We start from the raw sequence: 19,735 nt of genomic DNA, 5'->3' as shown, positions 1-19,735 counted from the left end.
AGCAGGTACTTTTGGCTTGAATCTCATTAATCTCCCAAATTTCTCTTTTTTTAAAACTTTAATAATCTTTCATCTCCATTTTATCTATTTATGCAAAATGCGCGAATTTCATAATGACAGAAATCCGGGATGAATATATATTATGTAACTTCATGCTTTATTGCTTTGCTAACAAATTTAATACATGAACTATTATAAAACATGAGCAACCATAATAGTGGTGAAGACTTCAACAACGGTCAATAAAAAGAATACACGAGGAATAAAAATACATGAAGAAAAAAGCAGCAGTTGAAAGCCAAACAACATCAAATCAATGTTGTAAACACTGCGAGCTTCCCCAGCCATTGTAAGACTTCGCACAATACCTCTAAGCTTTTACTTATGATTAGGAGTTATCATCTCGTAGTTCTACTCTTGCTGTCAGGTGCAGGCAAATTCTCATTCGCATGCTGACGCTGCCTACACCTGTGAGCCATCCCATCGATGGTGTGTTACGCCTTCCTTCAAGTGAGTTATTTTGACATGTACAGCCTGGTATCTCTCGTTTTTGGGTGGTGCCAGACACTTCTGAAATGTCACTTCATCTCCAGCAAGGGGCACAAACTCTCCATCAATGCTAAATTTAAATATGCATATAGCTCAGCATAAATAGTAAACACGAGGGCTCTCGGAGGAACGAGGTAGAAAGAGGATATATTACAGTGGAAACAATGATTGTAGCTAAGACCTATAGCTTGCTAGAGCTTTGATATTGCACCCATCACGTGTGATGGTTGAGGTTTTGGCTTGAAGCTTGTAAACAGGTGACAAAACTCCAAATTATATTCTTTCTGATGAATGGAAAAAAGTTGATAAACAATCTCTTGCAACTGAACAGAAATGGTAAAAAGTAGTTTCCCAAAAACCTTGAAGCTAGGCATGTGTGATATTGAGTACAGCTTGTTAAGAGATGTGTAAACATACTCCGAAACATGAACAAATAAGTCGGATCCTCCTTCCACAGGGGTAACAAACCCGTGACCTCTCTCCCGACAAAACTCCTTTATAACTCCATCAAGTCTTGGTGACTGTGCAGCGACCTCCGACCTGTTGAGAGCAATGCCCTGTGTACTGTTAACATGCTATTAACATCAGGCGGACTGAGCACTACATACATGATGTGTATTTGTTTCTGCTTTGTACAATCTGTGTTTTCTCGGTGAAATAAACATCATTTAGAAAAAATAATTTTGTCTTTGCATCGACACCCTTATAGCTGGTAGGCCTGTAAATAGGCAGCAAGTTTCAATAAACTAACACGTGAAATGATAGACCAGAAGTAAAGAAACTCCTTTGCAAGTTGAAACTATATATAGTGTAGAAGAAAATAGGAACAATTTAAGAAATGCAAACAAATACTGAATCATTAGGTGAGACTAAAGGCTCAAATATTTGTTTGAAGAAATAAAAAAGATGGATGATAAACAATGGCCAAAAACTAACTAATCATCTACTGAATGAATAACTTTGAATGCCAGCTAATGTAATGTGAGTTTTCCAGTATTAATAGGAACTTTCTCCTCAAAAAGCATAATCAAATGCAAACATAAATCAAATGACGACAAGTTGTGATCACTTACGCTGACTTGGTCCGTTGCCTCTTGTGGATGAAAGGAGATGGTATACGAAAAGAGTCATTTGAGTTACTTTGGTTGCTGCCGTCTGCCATTTTATTCTAGATGGAGATCTGAAAAAAGTATGAAGATATTATCTACTAATTCAGCTACTTGTACTTATATTGGTACATTAGAAATTATGAAATTAGAACTAGACAGCGAGTAGATTGCATAATATCGCTATTGAAAATTGATTGTATTAATGTCTCAAAAACAAATAAATGAATGATGTATGTTTCTACACTGGCTCGCAGGCGTCAAGGTTGGTGATTAGTGATTACTAATATTTTAAAATATTGACAAACATAGTGGAAAGGCTTAACCAAGCAGTGCAGAAGATAGAATTATTCGCTATTTTCAGTTGTTCAGTTGCAGTCATTAATATTTGAGCTTCATTATTTCACGAACTAAATGCTCGGCGTTGAACGGGTATTAAAAACAGATTATAAACAGTGGCAGATAATGTAGTTGCCATTGGCTAATTTGAGTAAGCTAGCATACGTATTGCTAAACTTACTAATAAGAGCCGTGAGATCAAGCTTTAGTGACGTTGTGCATAACATAGAGTCGCTATGCATATTTTAACCGGGATAATGACTATCTGCCCAATGAATTGATTATACCCCGTGTAGTTTAATAGGGTAGCTTAATGGGTTAGCTTGTCACCTTGTGAATGGAAGGTTTCAAGATCAAATCCTCTGCGATTCGGACTTTTTATTGCTAAATTTTAATCGCTCTAACTGGACTTTGGGTGCACAAAAAGACAAACACTGTGATTTATATATATATATATATATATACATAGATAAAAAAAACCTCCCCTATCACTCAAGCTAAAACAAAAACTTATGGAAACTTGGTGAATTTTATGACCATGTTACTGAGGACATATGCATGGATTTGTTGGAGCTTTTGTAATGGGATAGACAAGTTTTGTATTCAGCATCAGCGATGGCCAAGAATTGAAATACGCAGCAATTAATAGCATTTTTTCCTTGCTATATGATTTTATAGAGCTATGATCTTTCAGATATCCATTTGAATGCCAAATCATTGCTGAAGCAAATAAGGAACCACTTCCCTTTGCAGCCCCTTTGATTGCTTTATATTTAAAAAAAAGTAGAATAGAATAGAGAGGCTTACAAAATATTACTTCCTCTTAACACTGACCAACTTTTCCACGTAAGATTTGGTGAATATATTTAAGCTTTAATACAGTGTAAAATCCTAGTGTTTATTAAAGTTTCATATAAAATTAACACATGCTGGTGTTCAAACAGATGCTATGTGAAGAGTGAGCTTTTATACAAAGCTGTACTTGAACTGCTTATATGGGCGACGTACGCCATTGCTAAATAAATTGGTCTACCTAGAACGTTGATCCTCTCAGTTTACAAACTAATATCTCGGCCTTTCAGCATTATCACTGGGAGTTGTTAACTATGAGATTATGTGTTTCCCAATAATATTTGACCGTTTACTTTGGTTCCACGAAGCCTTTACTTTGTTCCCCTCATAATTAGTTTAAACGATTTATAATCTGAATAGAAGAAACAACCTTAAAGTCTGATAAAGATGCAATGAAGACATTAAGGAATAACTCTATAATCTTGGCTTCTTGTTGAAGAGGTCAACTTGTTATAAGATTTTATTGATTTTTTTGTGAAACTTTGACGTCTTTATGATGTTACAACTCAAAGGTGGTACAATAACAAATTTATTCATTAGATGCTGATTACTAGTACAATCTATCTGGACATAGTAAAGTTGTCAAAATGTGTCGCACATCATATCTACTAACAACTAGTCATTGTGCAGAGCATAGCTACTATCTTGAACGATACACAGCAAAAGCTGTCAGATATTATCCTAGTTGTAGAACTCTAATGAGATGTGAAATCACAAAACATGGACAGTATCACAGCTCATTTACCATTATGGCGTCAATATTATTGTTTATTAGTCCCCTGGCAGTCTAGTGTGCAGTGGGAGATTGTCAGGTATATCAATAATACACAGAGAATAACTGTGCAATTATTTTATAAGAAGGAAGTCAATTGGTACAGGTGTTAGTGTCAGATTTCCATGCTGACTGTCGCGAGTTTAAAAGGAATATTTGATCCCAACCGCAAATACTGGGTTGGGACGAACGGACAACCAGACAAACACCACTCTAATTATAGTGATGATTATAGTAAAGATTAGTGCGATACATTTATGGCTCCACTACTGATATGACAAATGATATGCGCGGAACATGACTTTAATTTATAGCTGACGTAGCATCAGTGTTTCTTGTTAATATACATATATTTGGTCTGGCCTTATTTTTAGCGCTAACGATGAGAGATGATGAAGTTTTTTCTAAGGAACTGCCAAAAGCAAGGCTATTTCAAATTTTTATTTGCAATACGGTAATTTAAAAAATGACTAAAGCCTGACCACATGCATATGAAACTGACATATTTGTAAAATACTTTATTACATGAATATTTGTCCAAACAAATGTCCATATTTGAAAAAATGCTGTTCATATTTGGACAGCTTGTCTAAATTAAACCATATTTTTACCAAAACTCGCTATAAAATTCAATCTCCATATTAGACATGTTGAAGCTTTCGATTTTGTGGTATTTACCAATCCCAAGTTAGATATTAGGAGTGGCATTTAGAAAACCATTTTCTGTAGTGCCAGTTGATAAGCTAACAACCAAACTTGCAACTAATTCTCAACATGTCATGGTTTAGAAGTATTTTATTAAGGAAAGTTATATATATCAACACTATTTTAACGCTTTTAAATGAGTAAGAAAAGAGCCAGTAAACTCGCCTCGACTCTAGGTTGCCTAGCTATCGACCGATCAGATCAACTTCAACCAAGAAAAAGCAACAATGTTTGTATGACGTTTCAAAGAAAATGCTAAAAACGGGTTTGAATGTCTGATTTACAAGATGCTTGAAATTGCATGGCTGCAGTGTTTCGAAATTTGACAAATTCATCTTAATGCTTTTGTAAGTGAAGTGAGATTTTCAATGTTGTAAATTTAACTAGTGGTACTTGAAGTTTACTTAACCACAAATTTTAAATGCTAAACTTACTATCTTTATAAGATAGCAGCAAACTACTAAAGATATTTTTTATCAAGTCTAGAGGAATATTAGTAGAACAGTTAGAGTTTCCAATATGAATTTATTTTATTTATGCATTTATTTTAAAAACAATTTGAAATTTTAAAGTTTGAATGAAGACATTACTAAAACACAAAAATAGTCTTCTGCAATATCCGCATTTCAAATTTTGATAAAAAATAATCAACATTTCAGCTCGCAGCTTGTCTAATGAGAAACTTCACTCTTAAATTTGTATCATAATTTGGTATTCGCTTGGTAGGCAAAAAGCTATTTTTGTTTTTTACACATGATTTACATAAGTTATTTAGCAAAAAATATATTATTATTAGTTATTGAATCATTGATTAAAATTATTAATTGTTGTGTGGTCATGGTATATCAAAGTACTTTTCTTGAAATACAAGACATGTCATAGTTTGCTAATGACAATGTTTTAACGCAACCAACTCATCCAAACACTTTATACTAGACTCTCCTAGTGTGGGTTCAATCAAACCTTAGGAACCTCAACAAGTTAATTTCAGGTTTTCAGTAGGTACTAAAACACACTCAAACGGTGTTACCAACTTGGTCCTTTAACAAATTGTGTTTATAACCCAAAGAAGGAACCATGTCGAAATGTAAGAAATAATCATTTCATATGAAAAAGATAAGAGTGAAAAGAGTGGTTTGGTAAAGAATAGTTAGGACCAAAATGAACTCTTTCATTTGAGTGCTATAAATCCTTGTGGGGTAAATACACACCACAGAATGAAATGGCATACCCATAACCCTGTACACGAATAATTTAAAAAATATGAACATGAACTGGTAGATAAAAAACAAGAATGAAATGCAATAAATCTCTGCTACCCTTGGTTACCAATAATTGTTTTGAAGAACGATATCGTTGAGGGCCTAAATACGGTTGGTAACATTTTAGAAAGTTTTAATGCTGAAGCACACGCACTTAGTATTTTTAATGTGTATGTTAACAGCTCACATCATCTAATGGAAGTCAACCCTTTACACACCTAATGGAAGTAAACCCACTACACAGCATAGACAGTTTATGCTTAGGAGAGCTTGGCAAGCACAGATATCCATTTGTGACTGCCATGATGGTGGGCCATATAGATTTGCTTTAGCCATCTTGCTACCAATAAAATTGCTGCTTCCTCATATTGTAACATATATCGCAACTTTATTTGTTTATGTAACATCAAGCGTTCATCAGTGTTCATCGAAAGAGTAAGAAAACTGTTAGTTTCCAATACCGAAATGGTTGAGATAAATGAACTACTCCAATTATGTGATAAAAATTCAGAATTAACAGAATGTTGTTATTATAAAGTCATCAACATGGTTACATTATGCCCCATATCAATGCAAAAAGGTTTCTTTAAGATGCTTGTCATAGGGGAACAAACAAAACATAGGAGATAAACCTGAAACAGGTTCCTGTAGAAATCAATTTTTGGCAATGTGATGCCAAACCTTTCTGAACAGAAGTAAAAATAATATGAAGTAGATATAAAATTTTTGATGCAGGCTCATGCATAATAGGTGATGGGCATGCGTCAACATTTTAAAAACTAATTTGTAAAACAAATTGATCTTTATTGACATAGTATCATGAAGTACATGCATTTTTCTTTCTTCAAACACAGCTACAGTTAAAACACAATACTAAACAACTTGCTATTGGTCATGCAAAATATGAAAGAGATTACAGCACCGTCATTAATTTCTAAGAAAAGTGCATGATACCTAAGGCTAGAGACACGAAGCGAAGGCGAAAAGAAAAATTAGCCTTATTGGAATAATGGCACCGGAATGAAGTACCTAAGTGTGCACATGATGTTTAGAACAATCAGCCAATCACAGCTAGGTAATTCATGTATACAACGTGAGAAAAAATCAAGACATTAAATAACTTTATCATACTGAACCGGCTCGAGTAAATACCAACCTATTATTTAACCCAAGAAGTTAAACCAAGCCCTTTAACATATTTTTGATATTTATACACAAGATATCAATTAAACGCCCATTAAGCCGTAACTAGTCAGTATATGATAGTTTGCAGTATGATATTATCAAAGCACAGATCATCCGAAAAACAGTTTTTTTATACACTAGTACATGTACACTGTATTCAGAAATGTTATAATGTAAAAGGACAGGCTTGAAATATTGCTGGATCAAAGAGGTCTAGCACCATGACACCAAAATCAGTACAAACAATAGTATCATATGTCTATCCAATGCATTGTGAGCACCCTCAGCTGTCTTATTATTAGGCTTCATTGCAGAAGTATATACCATAAAATTGATTATTCGTTCAGCCTTTTTAGTTTGTCATTTTCATGAACAAAAATGTTAAGCATCAAAACACAACAAGCCAAATACTTCTCAAACAAGAACTCAACTCATTCAGATAAATGTTGCCAGATGTTATGAGAGTAATTAGTGGGATAACTGAAACTAATCATCACACTTAGAGACTACACTCACCATTAGCCATTTATTACCGCTCACTGAAACCATAGATGAACCTCATAACAAGCAAGTCCAAAAATGCACAAAGTTCTCACCAGTTGGCTTCTTTTCAACTCTCTCTGATTGAAGGTGTTTATGCATTAATTACTTGTGTTAAGTATTATTACCAGTTAAAAGCTTTTTTGTAATCATGCTTTTTTAAGACATTCTCTCCAATCTGATTAATACTTTAAACTATATCATTTAACATAAAATTGAGACAAAACTGCGGCTGAAACAGGAATTGTAAGAGTTTTTCAACTCTTAAATGCGACGCGATTTTTAAACTGTAGCAAGGTCTGTCCGTAATCACCAATGTCAATATGATTTCGATAAAGCATGTAGCGGTCCAGCTGGATAATAATTTTAACATTATTATACTTTGTATATGTCTAATGCAAAGTGATAAGGCAGGTGTCAGCTACTTTAAAGAAATTGCAGTTTGAAGACTTAATCACTTCAAATGGAAATTTGGAGATTTTTATATCTGATGAGGATCTTAATTGACTAAGCTAATCAGCAAACACGCATATTGCCACATATGATTAGAAAGACAAATTTAAAATTTAATTTTATCGCACTCTGCTATTACAACTGCTAGACATTCTATACTAAATGACATACATGTACTATCACTCAGTCTAGCAAAAACACAAATAAAATGTGACACGTATTTAGTCATACAATTTATTTATATATACAATCACTTGTTGAAAAGAATGACGTGTACATTAGAGGTTTTATGTAATAAAAATGCAGTAATATGCGCACTATCAAAATGGAATAACACATCATTTACCAAATGTTGAGATTTTTCTATAGGAAGTTTCATTGTATTGAGTAGACAAAAACTATATACTGTATTAGTAATTTGTTCACTAAGGCTTAGGCCTTTACACTTATGATTGTATTCGGTCATATTTAGCAATAATGATGCTGCAACAATAGCAACATGCTGTGGGTACAACAAGTAATAAACCAAAAATAATTGTAGCGACTTGCATGAACTATAGCACCAATGATTCATTAAATTATGAAACAAAACAGCGAGGCTTCACTGCGAAATACAGTGTGAAAATTGACAATAAGTTAACCATTGTTAATCACAAGTTAAATGACCAAATGTTAACCAAAATTTAACCAATATTATAAATTTTTGCCATCTGTGATAAACTACACAAATGAAACCTATCGACAGCAACATAAAAACTCGCTTGCTTGCTTTTCAAAAGTTTTGACAAACTTTTGAAAAGCAAGCAAATTAGGAAATAGTTTACATTCACTCATAAAACGAAACACAAGTTTAGAACGAACGGTAACAACATATTTAAAACAAAATTAAAAACACAGTGTCATATATACCATATGCAAAACTAATAACTTTAGTATATAAAGATACAATGTTCGCATCTGATTGGCGTGTAGCAAGCAGTTGCGAGAAATGCACGTTGATAGCTGAACGAAAATTTAGTTTATTTTTGAAAAGGTTTTGATGTTGTTTTGAATGAACAAAAAACGCATCAAACATATAATTAATCTAAAGCAACTAATTGAATGAATAGAAAGTTTCTGAACTTTTAACTGTTTGCTTACCTATGTTTCCCTCTTAATTATTCTACGACCGGAAATAACAACTTGAACAGGTACATGTTGACCATTTTGAATTCGTCAACCAAAGCCACGCTCAAACAGGCCGTGTTTTGAAGATATTACGGACCGTTTGAAAACTTCGTTTGGCAATCGTTTACACGTGTACAATAATTGTAAACATTGTTAACAAACTTAATGAATCACAAACATATCAACTCCAAAAAAAAATTACTGGACCGAGAATGTTGCTATTACAAAAAGAAGCTTACCATCTTACATGTTTGTTATTTGGCGATGTCGACGTTTGGTTTAGGTCAAATTTAATATTGAGCATAACGATACATTTACGATCGGTTGTAATTAGGCCACGCCTCTTCTAAACACCAGTACAGCAATGTCGTTATGTAAACAATTAAAGCAGTGACTAGATTGATAGCGTCTCTTACAGCTCCAAGAGATTGTCAAAAATGATATAGAAGGACAATTCAGTAAAAAGAACTAATTCTAAATCCATATTTATAGCAGCAATGTGTCTCAGCTGATACTTCTGTATTACGAATAACTATGAAATTTCATGTCTGACAAAATTGTTTATGAACTTAAATTAACAGGCCAGCGTATTAAGCATACAACTAGTAACTACCATATGACTTTGGTCAGTATCATTTAGTTTTGAAAAATTTGAATGTAAGTTATCATTCATGAATTGAACGTCTTTGTTCTAGTTATACGCTTGAATAAGTGTTACATATTTGCATGCAGGATATATACACGCCCAAGACAATAACTCTCGGCGTAAGCTCTAAACTTGACACAGACCATTTGTTGAAGACTAAAATAGATAACAGGAGCCTTTTTTAGCTTTAGTTCTTTGCAAGCATATTTGGTTGTTCAACGGTTGAAATATAAACAATTTTTAGTAAATGTTTAGGATAAAAAAAAACTTGACTTATGACAGAGATTTAAATTTATTTCTCTTTTTACATGCTTATACTATTGTCTATTTATTCACATGTCATAAGTGCCAGGTCATTGAAATGTCTAAGAAGCAGTGTAATTTGACAACATTCGTCAAAGGAGTTTGATAATACTCAATGGCAGCTTGGCCTTCCTAGAGGTTCAAAGCATTCCTCAAGAGAGGGCTCCAAGTACAATGTATATTTTCTTTCCGCAAAGAGCAGATTTCACTTAGGCTATAAAAGTCTTACAACTTAAGATTTATTTTTCTTTAGAGATTGACTGAGATCTATCTTAGCAGATAATTTTGCATTACAGCTATCAGGAAATATCTAATAGATTCTGTGGCCCCAGAGCATTTTGTCAACAAATGGCTTCAGTTAGTCAATGTTAGACTTCAGTTGTTACCACATTTTTCATGGTGGTTGTAGAGAATTCTTGTAAACCTGCATAACAAGTTGTACTTACTCAATGTAAGTCTCCGAGTAAGGAACACCAGCAACTAATATAGTAGGTTGTTATACTTACCCACCATATAATGTATTGTTAATATTTTTGGTTTTTGCTCTAGCCAATACACGGACAGGTATTGTAAGGAGATAATGGTAGGAGAAATGAAATGATATTTGAGCTAGTTTTAAATGTACTCTTTGTTGCCATTCTAATTAGAAATTTGCTATAGTTGTCTAATATACGTATATGTGTGTGTAGAAAACCTATATAGAAATCAAGAGAACATGCAAATAAGATCGACTGTCAATATTTGTTATTTTTTATTTACAAGCTATTATACAATTATCATCTATGTGCAATTCATACCGGTCAGGACCCAGTAATGACAATGTGAGTCAAATGCAGGTCTTGAAGCCTCTTTGGGCAGATATTCATTCATGCCAAAGATTTTTGGAAAAATTACAGGAAATGTCGAAAATCTCTATAAATTAAAGATTGCTGTATTGCAGCGAAAGCCGTGAATTTATCCATAGGTCTATTATTGGTATCTCTTAGGGAGCCGACTGAGTCTTTCCACGCTCTCCTGAAGCTTAGCCGAAGATATCTTTAGTGTGCCTTTGTATTTAGTGTCTCCATTTTTAACCTCGGGGAAAGCTGAGGTGTAAACTGGTGGGACGTACAAGTATTCTTTATTCTGCAGTGATTTTCCACCTTCGCTAGCTACAGTCGGTTTTGTTAGTCTCTGATTAAGTTCACCCAACTCTTCAGTGTTTGATATGGCTCTAAATGGTGCCATCCTGCGTCTGAAGCCATACTTCTCTAAAGGAGAACCAAACAAGGCTCTTTGCATGTCAACGCTAAATTGCACAAGAGCTGTAATTCATTGATTAATAAAAAGTAGAAATTTGTGAAAAAGAGCAAGTCTATGTTTAAATTAAAATGTAAGATATATATTAGTATAATATATATATAGATGTGTATAGTAGATAAATACTAACTATATTTACACTGATTCTATTATATATTATATTATATATTACACTGATTAATGTCGTTTAAAGCAAAGTAGAGACAAAAAACAATAAATAAATTATGGGTATTTTAAAAAATCTTATTTTGCATAACACTGTTCTATAATGTAAAATGGCAAGGTGTTGGTGTCTTGTATGGATGTTGGGTTTTTTTTTGGGAAGTAGGTATGTAATGGATGGTCAAGCAGATTGGAGGTATGATTTGTGTAAATATAATCCTTATACAAGAAAAACACATAAATAGATATTTTTGTACTCTCCAATAAACCAATAATTGAATTTTTTCTAACCTAACCTAAAAAATAGATGAGAAGCCAGCGTTTTTTTTACAGCTCATTACAAGCACATTCAAGTCAACTAGAATAAAATGACCTTCATGAGGTGACATTCATTCAGATAAAAAGTCTTGTACTAATCTAATATAAGAATATAGATTAGTTTATATAAGAACTTTAGTTCTTATATATTATTAAAATAATTTTTAAAAATGTTTTTTTTATTATTATCCAAATCAAAACGTTCTTAATTCTTATTAAATAAAAAAAATCATTTTCAATCTGATAGATAGTTTCATTACAAGTTCTGAAATGCTACTTTGTCAACTTATACTTACTGTTTCCTGGGTAATTCGGATCATTGTTCTCAATATACTTCACATGCTCTTTCTGTGCATCGAAATCATAGCGTGCTGCTTTAGAAGCTGCTGTCTCCTTTGATAATTTCTCTCCAAGAGCAATCACTTCAGATTCTGAGGTGACTGTTACAAATGGCGCCGCCTTCTTTCTAAAGCCATACTTTTCTGCAATAGCAATGACAATAAGCTAGTCATTAACTATATAAATTAGTTTTAGAAATTCACAACGAGTGGGGACGTTACAATTTACAATTATATATATAATTATATTATAATGTTCAACGTGTATAGTCAGATATATTTGCCAAAGGGTTGAATTAAGAGTTCAGTCTTCTGGCTTGGCCTTGCTGATTGAACAACTGCATAAACTTCTTTTTAATTGAAATACTTTTGAGGAAGCTGAAGATGAACAGGAGCTATACTCAATCCAGCTCAAAGTAGGCCTACCTAGCCTGTCTTGACAAACTGCTGTTTTTGCGGAGTTGTCCCCCAGCAAGCGCGGCAAGCAAAACAACAGTTGTTTTGCTGGCCGCGCTTGCCGGGGGACAACTCCGCAAAAGCAACAGTTTGTCAAGGCAGGCTAAGGCCTACCATGAAGTCTATGTCTAATTATGTTGTTTTTAAACCACTCGTGTAAGCTGAATTGCTCAAACTAGAGTGTTTCTTATTTATCTTACTCTGCACCGCTTTAGTTTAAAGTTCCAAAGCTGAAAGCTAAAACTCGAAATGTTTGCTCACTGTTTCCTGGATAGTTGGGATCGATCTTTTCTAAATACTTGACATGCTCGCGTTGATTATCAAAATCATGTCTCGCTGCCTTGGAGGCTGTAGTTTCTTTTGATAACTTCTCTCCAAGGGCTGTTACCTCCGTTTCATCTGTGATGTGAATGAAAGGCGCTGTTTTACGTCGAAATCCATACTTTTCTGTAAAACGAAATTGTACAAATCTTTCACTGACTTGAAATGTCAACAACTACAGCTTTTAAATCATCTATATAATTATATAAATCTCAATGTCTGTCTGTGATTCTATTAAAGCTATTTATGATAGTTGTTGAAATCTTGGAATGAAGGATCTGTTTCACAGAAGATTTGATCTCAGAACCTCTTGTTCACCAGGCAATAAACTAACCCATTCAGCTACACGAGGTGTGATTGATTCAGTAGGCGATATGAGTCATTATCTGGGTGAAAATACGCATAGCACTCTGCATTACAGCACAACATCTTTAAAGCTTGCTCTCATGGCTCTTATTAATAAGTCTAGCTTACTCAAATTAGCCATTAGCAATGTGCAAGGCTAATGGCTAGTGGCAGGCAGCTACATTACCTGCCACTGTTTATAAGCTGTTTTTAATATCCGTGCAACGCTAGATATTCCATTAGTATGAGTATATTTTTCTCAGAACCTCTTGTTCACCAGGCAATAAACTAACCCATTCAGCTACACGAGGTGTGATTGATTCAGTAGGCGATATGAGTCATTATCTGGGTGAAAATACGCATAGCACTCTGCATTACAGCACAACATCTTTAAAGCTTGCTCTCATGGCTCTTATTAATAAGTCTAGCTTACTCAAATTAGCCATTAGCAATGTGCAAGGCTAATGGCTAGTGGCAGGCAGCTACATTACCTGCCACTGTTTATAAGCTGTTTTTAATATCCGTGCAACGCTAGATATTCCATTAGTATGAGTATATTTTTAAGTGTCAAGAAAGTTCAGGTTTGGCTGGTAGTGATTGCACCAATAAAGAAGGCTAATTTGAATCGCTAGGCTAATGAAAAGTCACCAGCAGACTTTAACAAAGTAATTAACCAATTAACCTTGATTTGCATGTTCTTATTATTTACAGATTTATTTTAAAATCTTTGAACATTTTGCTTTATCCAAAATTTGCTCGTTTTCGCATTTGTGCTACAGATTTCAAAATCCTTCGTAAACTACATTATGTCCAGAGTACTTATATTTATCCTTCTGCACAAATGACAAACACCGTTTTCTATTTCGTGACACCAGCTTACTACATCCACCATTGTATGTTTCAGTTTATGAACTTTCTCTTACTACAACCTTCAATTCACTAACCCTAGATACTAACTTTTAAAATATATCTTTTCAATTCACTCAATTATTCCTGATTTCTGTCTTTTGATTGTTAATTTTTTCTTTTGGCACGCAATGAAAAGTATCATTTGGTTGATGATTATCAATAGCAACAAAAAGTTATATTTACATGCATACAGTGCAGACAGAATAGTTGAGACGCAATCAGCAATTCAAGGTTTTACAGCTTTCGGCATGAATTACTTTCAAGTTTTTTCCAGATACCCAAAACTATATATTCTGATTCCTTATACTGTACTGTTAATAATCTCACGAGTTTAATTTCATCATTTTCTGGTCAAGTTAAACACCATTTAAGGAAGCATATTTACAACCACCACCAATTGTCGCACTTTTAATAAAAAGCTTGAGGCACTGAATATGTCAAAATAACAAATTTGGCCAAAATTTGCTTATTGAACAGTTGCATCCAAACTATTTTGTCCGTCACTGTAGATAGCTCTAACATAACTAGTTGTACCTTTTACATTTAAATTTTAATTCTCAGTAACTAAACTTCACTTGTCATTACTTACATGCTAACACCTAACCACACTCAAAACCACATGAAATAGTATTTCTTTAATTGTGCATGGAAATTTTAATAGATCAGCGATTGTCTCGCGCATGCCACTCAACGAGCTGGGTTTGTTATAAAGCTGTTAAAAAGTTTGTCTCAGCAGGTAGTCAAGTGGTTAATCTAAACCTGCAAAACTTACTATGCCCGGGGTATTTTGGGTCAGTTTTTTCTAGGTACTTTACATGTTCACGTTGAGCATCGAAATCGTGCCTGGCAGCCTTTGAGGCTGATGTTTCTCGGGAGAGCTTTTCACCTATTGATTGTAGATCATCGGAGCTACTTACACTTCTTGCTTCCACAGGGTAGTTATACGGCACTGCAACAGAAGAATCTATTGAATAATCATCATTACTAGAATGTGTATATTTTAAATGGACTACTGGTATTCATAAGCCAATGAGCACCTTATAACAATCTGCTCCTTATTGGCTACATCTGTTAATTCCAGCATTCTGATTGGTTCTTCAAACATAGCAGCTCTGTAGTGTAACTACCAAAGAATAAATACAGATAAAGCTATCAAAACTCTCTCTATAAAAGGCAGATCGTTATGTCTATGCTTAAGCTCTGTGACTCAAAAGATTAGCTGGTGAGTATTGGTTCAGAAAAAGCATTTAGGGCAAAAGAAGACGATTCCTGCCCTAAGTCTAATCTGTTCAACTATTGTAGCCCAAAGGTCGTTCTATGTAAAAGCAAACTGTGTACCCTCTACCTTCTCCATGTCTAAAAAAACATTCTATGTAAACGCAAACTGTGTACCCTCTACTGTCTCCAAGTCCAAGGAAACTAATCTGCCAAGCAATGCTATCAGTGAAGATCAGGCAAGGGAGGCAACTGCTGGAATGCTAAACCGCTTTCACTAAAATCTGCAAAGAACCTTGTTTTACTACTAATCATAGTATATCCTGATTATTGTTGAAGGAAATGCAAAGATGGCTTTTGTGTTTACCATTGCATGGCTAGTCTGTTACAGTTGTCCGGCTGACAACTTCAAAATATTTTACAAAGTGTAATTTTAACACATAAAGACTTTCAGGTAAAATTTTGGGGAGACGACTACGTAATCTAAACTATTAGTAGAATATGTATTCTCAGTTTCTCACCAAATCTGACAATTTACTCATAGATGACATGTATTCTCATCAGATTAGAGAAACTTTACTCAAAAATCACATGTATTCTCATCAGACCAGAGACGCTTTACTCAGAGATGACATGTATTCTCATCAGACCAGAGACACTTTACTCAGAGACGACATGTATTTTCATCAGACCAGAGACACTTTACTCAGAGATGACATGTATTCTCATCAGACCAGAGACACTTTACTCAGAGATGACATGTATTTTCATCAGACCAGAGACACTTTACTCAGAGATGACATGTATTCTCATCAGACCAGAGAAACTTTACTCAGAGAAGACATGTATTCTCATCAGACCAGAGAAACTACTCAGAGATGACATGTATTTTCATCAGACCAGAGACACTTTACTCAGAGATGACATGTATTCTCATCAGACCAGAGACACTTTACTCAGAGATGACATGTATTTTCATCAGACCAGAGACACTTTACTCAGAGATGACATGTATTCTCATCAGACCAGAGAAACTTTACTCAGGGAAGACATGTATTCTCATCAGATCAGAGAAACTACTCAGAGATGACATGTATTTTCATCAGACCAGAGACACTTTACTCAGAAATCACATGTATTCTCATCAGACCAGAGAAACTTTACTCAGAGATGACATGTATTCTCATCAGACCAGAGAAACTTTACTCAGAGATGACATGTATTCTCATCAGACCAGAGACACTTTACTCAGAGATGACATGTATTCTCATCAGATCAGAGAAACTATTCAGAGATGACATGTATTCTCATCAGACCAGAGACACTTTACTCAGAGATGACATGTATTCTCATCAGATCAGAGAAACTATTCAGAGATGACATGTATTCTCATCAGACCAGAGACACCTTACTCAGAGATGACATCTATTTTCATCAGACTAGAGACACTTTACTAAAATGAGAGATACGTTAACACTGACTACACACAACCAACTTACAGGTCTTTTTAAGGTAATCGATGTGACAGTCTTGCGCATCAAAGTCGTGCCTCGAGGCATGGCTTGCAGTAGTTGGCCTTGACACTCTCCTGTTAATTTTCTCAAGAGACTCGGACCTACTTCTCTTGCGCACACTTTGTAGAGCATTTGGGTCATGCTTTTGGATGTAATCTGGAATTATCGGAAACAAGAAGCAAAGGGTTAGTGAATAAAGCGTTTGACTTAGTCATATAGTCACATCACAACCTTGCTGAATGCAACCTCTTCGTCTCAAGAGAATTATGTGTAGATAAGTTCAAGGCAGCTTTCATCACTACTCTAGTCCGTCAGTGAAGTGTAAGTCACTGGCTGGTCAGTGACTTACACTGGCTGGTCAGTGATCAGCACAAATAATACGACTTATATTAACCCGATGACACACTTGAAAGTTTAATTTATATACAGTAGCTAAGGAGTGAGCGCAAAGTGTTGGCTGTGTTTGAGGCCCTGAGGTCAGTACCACCTGCTTCCACCTTTAGCATGAATAATCTATAACAGTTTTCACAAACTGGTCATTATTTTCAGTCTTGCTCTAATGAACCACTTGACTTTTGCATCCAGAAGAACTCAAGCTAATATCATTATTCTCACTCGATGTGATGAAAAGAATTGCTTTAAGAAAGCAATAGACACGTCTGCTGATGTTTTTGTTAAAGCCAGTCAGGTCAAACAAAGCTATAAATACACTCACGAAAAATACTCCAAGGCAACTACTACCATAGTAATATATGCAACAATTCATTTCTCCAGCTTAATGTATACAGACCTCTGCATGTTACTTGTGTTGCCAGCCTATGCAAGTGTTTGACTTTTCATGTGACCTCTTACTACCATTTTCCATGCCAACTTATATGGATGTCTGCTGGCTACTCGGTTTGCATGTTTGTATATGCAGCGTTTGTCTGCCACCATGAACAAGCTACATCCAGTTTGTAGTGCCAGTGTATAAAGGTGTCTGTCGTGACCTGTTTTTAGCGCCAGTATACGTAGGTGTCTTTTGCAACCAGTTTTAGTGTCAATATGTGCAAGTGTCTACACATAATTAATGGGAGTAACCGCGGGTATGCAATCAGTAGATCAGTGGTTCGAATCACCGAAGAACCACTGTTGGTGATAGGAAGGGCTTCCAGCCACAACTGTTCCTGTGCCAATCTCATACCCAAAAGATCACAATATATTATGTAGCAGTATAAACCATTTGCAGCGGCGACACCTAAATGAGAAAAACCGAAAGAAGAAGATATGCAGGGGGGTCTGCTGCAACCCGGTTTTAGCCAGCTTTAGTGCCAGTGTGTGCAGGTGTCTGCTGCAACCCGGTTTTAGTGCTAACATTTACAGATGTCTGATGCAACAAGATTTTAGTGTCAGTATGTGCAGGTGTCTGCTGCAACCAGGTTTTAGTGCCAACATATAAAGGTGACTGCTGCAACCAGATTTTAATGTCAGTATGTGCAGGTGTCAGCTGCAACCAGGTTTTAGTGCCAGAATGTGCAGGTGTCTGCTGCAATCAGTTTTTAGTGTCAGAATGTGCGGGTGTCTGCTGCAACCAGGTTTTAGTGCCAACATTTACAGATGTCTGCTGCAACCAGATTTTAGTGTCAGTATGTGCAGGTGTCTGCTGCAACCAGGTTTTAGTGCCAGTATGTGCAGGTGTCTGCTGCAACCAGTTTTAGTGCCAGTATGTGCAGGTGTCTGCTGCAACCAGCTTTAGTGCCAGTATGTGCGGGTGTTTGCTGCAACCAGGTTTTAGTGCCAGTATGTGCATGTGTCTGCTGATATTGAAGGTGTACTTACCAACATTAATTTGTTGATTATCAAACCATGCATTGGATGCCTTGTAAGCAACTGTTTTCTTTTGAAGTCGTCCAATTATTTTATCCATCTTCCCTGTGTTGACCCACCTATACGCTGCCATAATCTAGCTCTGTCACACAAAAAACATGTCATACATACATATTGTAAAACTTATAGTATACCCTATGAGGTAGAAAAATCATGTCTATACATTCACCTTAACCTGCTGAGAACAAGTAGTGATGAGATCCTTATGTTTTGCTATCACCTTAAAAAGATTGGAGCTGTCATGTACCGCATTATGATGAGTTGCTTACAATATTAATGGAGCTAACACAAGTATAGCATTCTTTAATGAACCCAAATACATATACAGGTGATGAGCCAAAAAGAATGCAAAGGTTAGAAACAAATATTCCAACTGTCCATCATATACCTTGTTTTCTATTAATAAATTCATTACTTGGTAATTTAAGTGTCTGCTTATTACCAGCATTGTCTACTATGTAATGAACTAGATGAATGGCCGGCGTTGCACAGATAATAAAAAATACTGACGGACAAACAGACGGACAAACAGACGGACAAACTTGAAATTTATATATATAGATAGATTACCTGAATTGAAGACTTTAACAGATGCTGACCAGAATTCTACAGAAGAATCTCAAATGAAGAGCGAATGCTGTTCACTTCCAGCCCTTTGGTTTCCTAACCTACAAGGCAAAATGTAAAGTGGGTAGCAATGACCAGATCTATACTCTATACACTATCCATTATCCTATTTTATTTTATTATACTTAGAATCTGTAGCCAATGGTGGCGTGCTTATCAAATAATAAAGTGTTTGAATAGCTTGCCTGTATTTATAAACCAACGTCAATCACACAGCTCACTCCATTTCTATTCTTTGTTTTCTTTTCATACACAAAGGTGAATAATACCTGAAACCCATAGACTTGTATAAACATAATCTGTTATTTTGTTTGGTATTATTTGAGTGGACTGACACGTTTAATATTTCTGCCCACATTCCTCTGACATATTTAATAATTAGAGAACAATACTCCGATATAATCTGTTTTCATTACAGCCCCCGTGTTACATAATGAATAACGCTGTTGTCGAGCAAACACAAATGATTGTGTGTAGTTTCTTTAC

The 19,735-nt window shown here is 35.1% G+C and overlaps 2 protein-coding genes across 2 annotated transcripts; both read right to left on the bottom strand.

The window, feature by feature from the left end:
* Nucleotides 1–123: 123 nt before the first annotated feature.
* On the bottom strand, nt 124–8,956 carry LOC137395106 (calcium-regulated heat-stable protein 1-like). Its single transcript, XM_068081905.1, has 4 exons — nt 8,904–8,956; nt 1,623–1,729; nt 967–1,089; nt 124–619 (listed from the first exon to the last, which is right to left on the bottom strand). The coding sequence occupies exons 2-4, from the start codon at nt 1,709–1,711 to the stop codon at nt 463–465; spliced, it is 369 nt and encodes a 122-aa protein (XP_067938006.1). The 5' UTR covers nt 1,712–1,729; nt 8,904–8,956; the 3' UTR covers nt 124–462.
* A 1,892-nt stretch (nt 8,957–10,848) lies between these two features.
* LOC137393925 (uncharacterized) lies at nt 10,849–18,695 on the bottom strand. Its single transcript, XM_068080638.1, has 6 exons — nt 18,575–18,695; nt 16,742–16,912; nt 14,800–14,976; nt 12,757–12,899; nt 11,955–12,162; nt 10,849–11,129 (listed from the first exon to the last, which is right to left on the bottom strand). The coding sequence occupies exons 1-6, from the start codon at nt 18,693–18,695 to the stop codon at nt 10,849–10,851; spliced, it is 1,101 nt and encodes a 366-aa protein (XP_067936739.1).
* Between the last annotated feature and the right edge of the window lie 1,040 nt (nt 18,696–19,735).

The sequence above is a fragment of the Watersipora subatra genome, chromosome 4 (assembly GCF_963576615.1).
Source record: "Watersipora subatra chromosome 4, tzWatSuba1.1, whole genome shotgun sequence".
NCBI lineage: Eukaryota > Metazoa > Bryozoa > Gymnolaemata > Cheilostomatida > Watersiporidae > Watersipora > Watersipora subatra.
The sequence above is the reverse complement of the archived record's forward strand: the minus strand, read 5'-3'. Positions and strand labels throughout refer to the sequence as shown.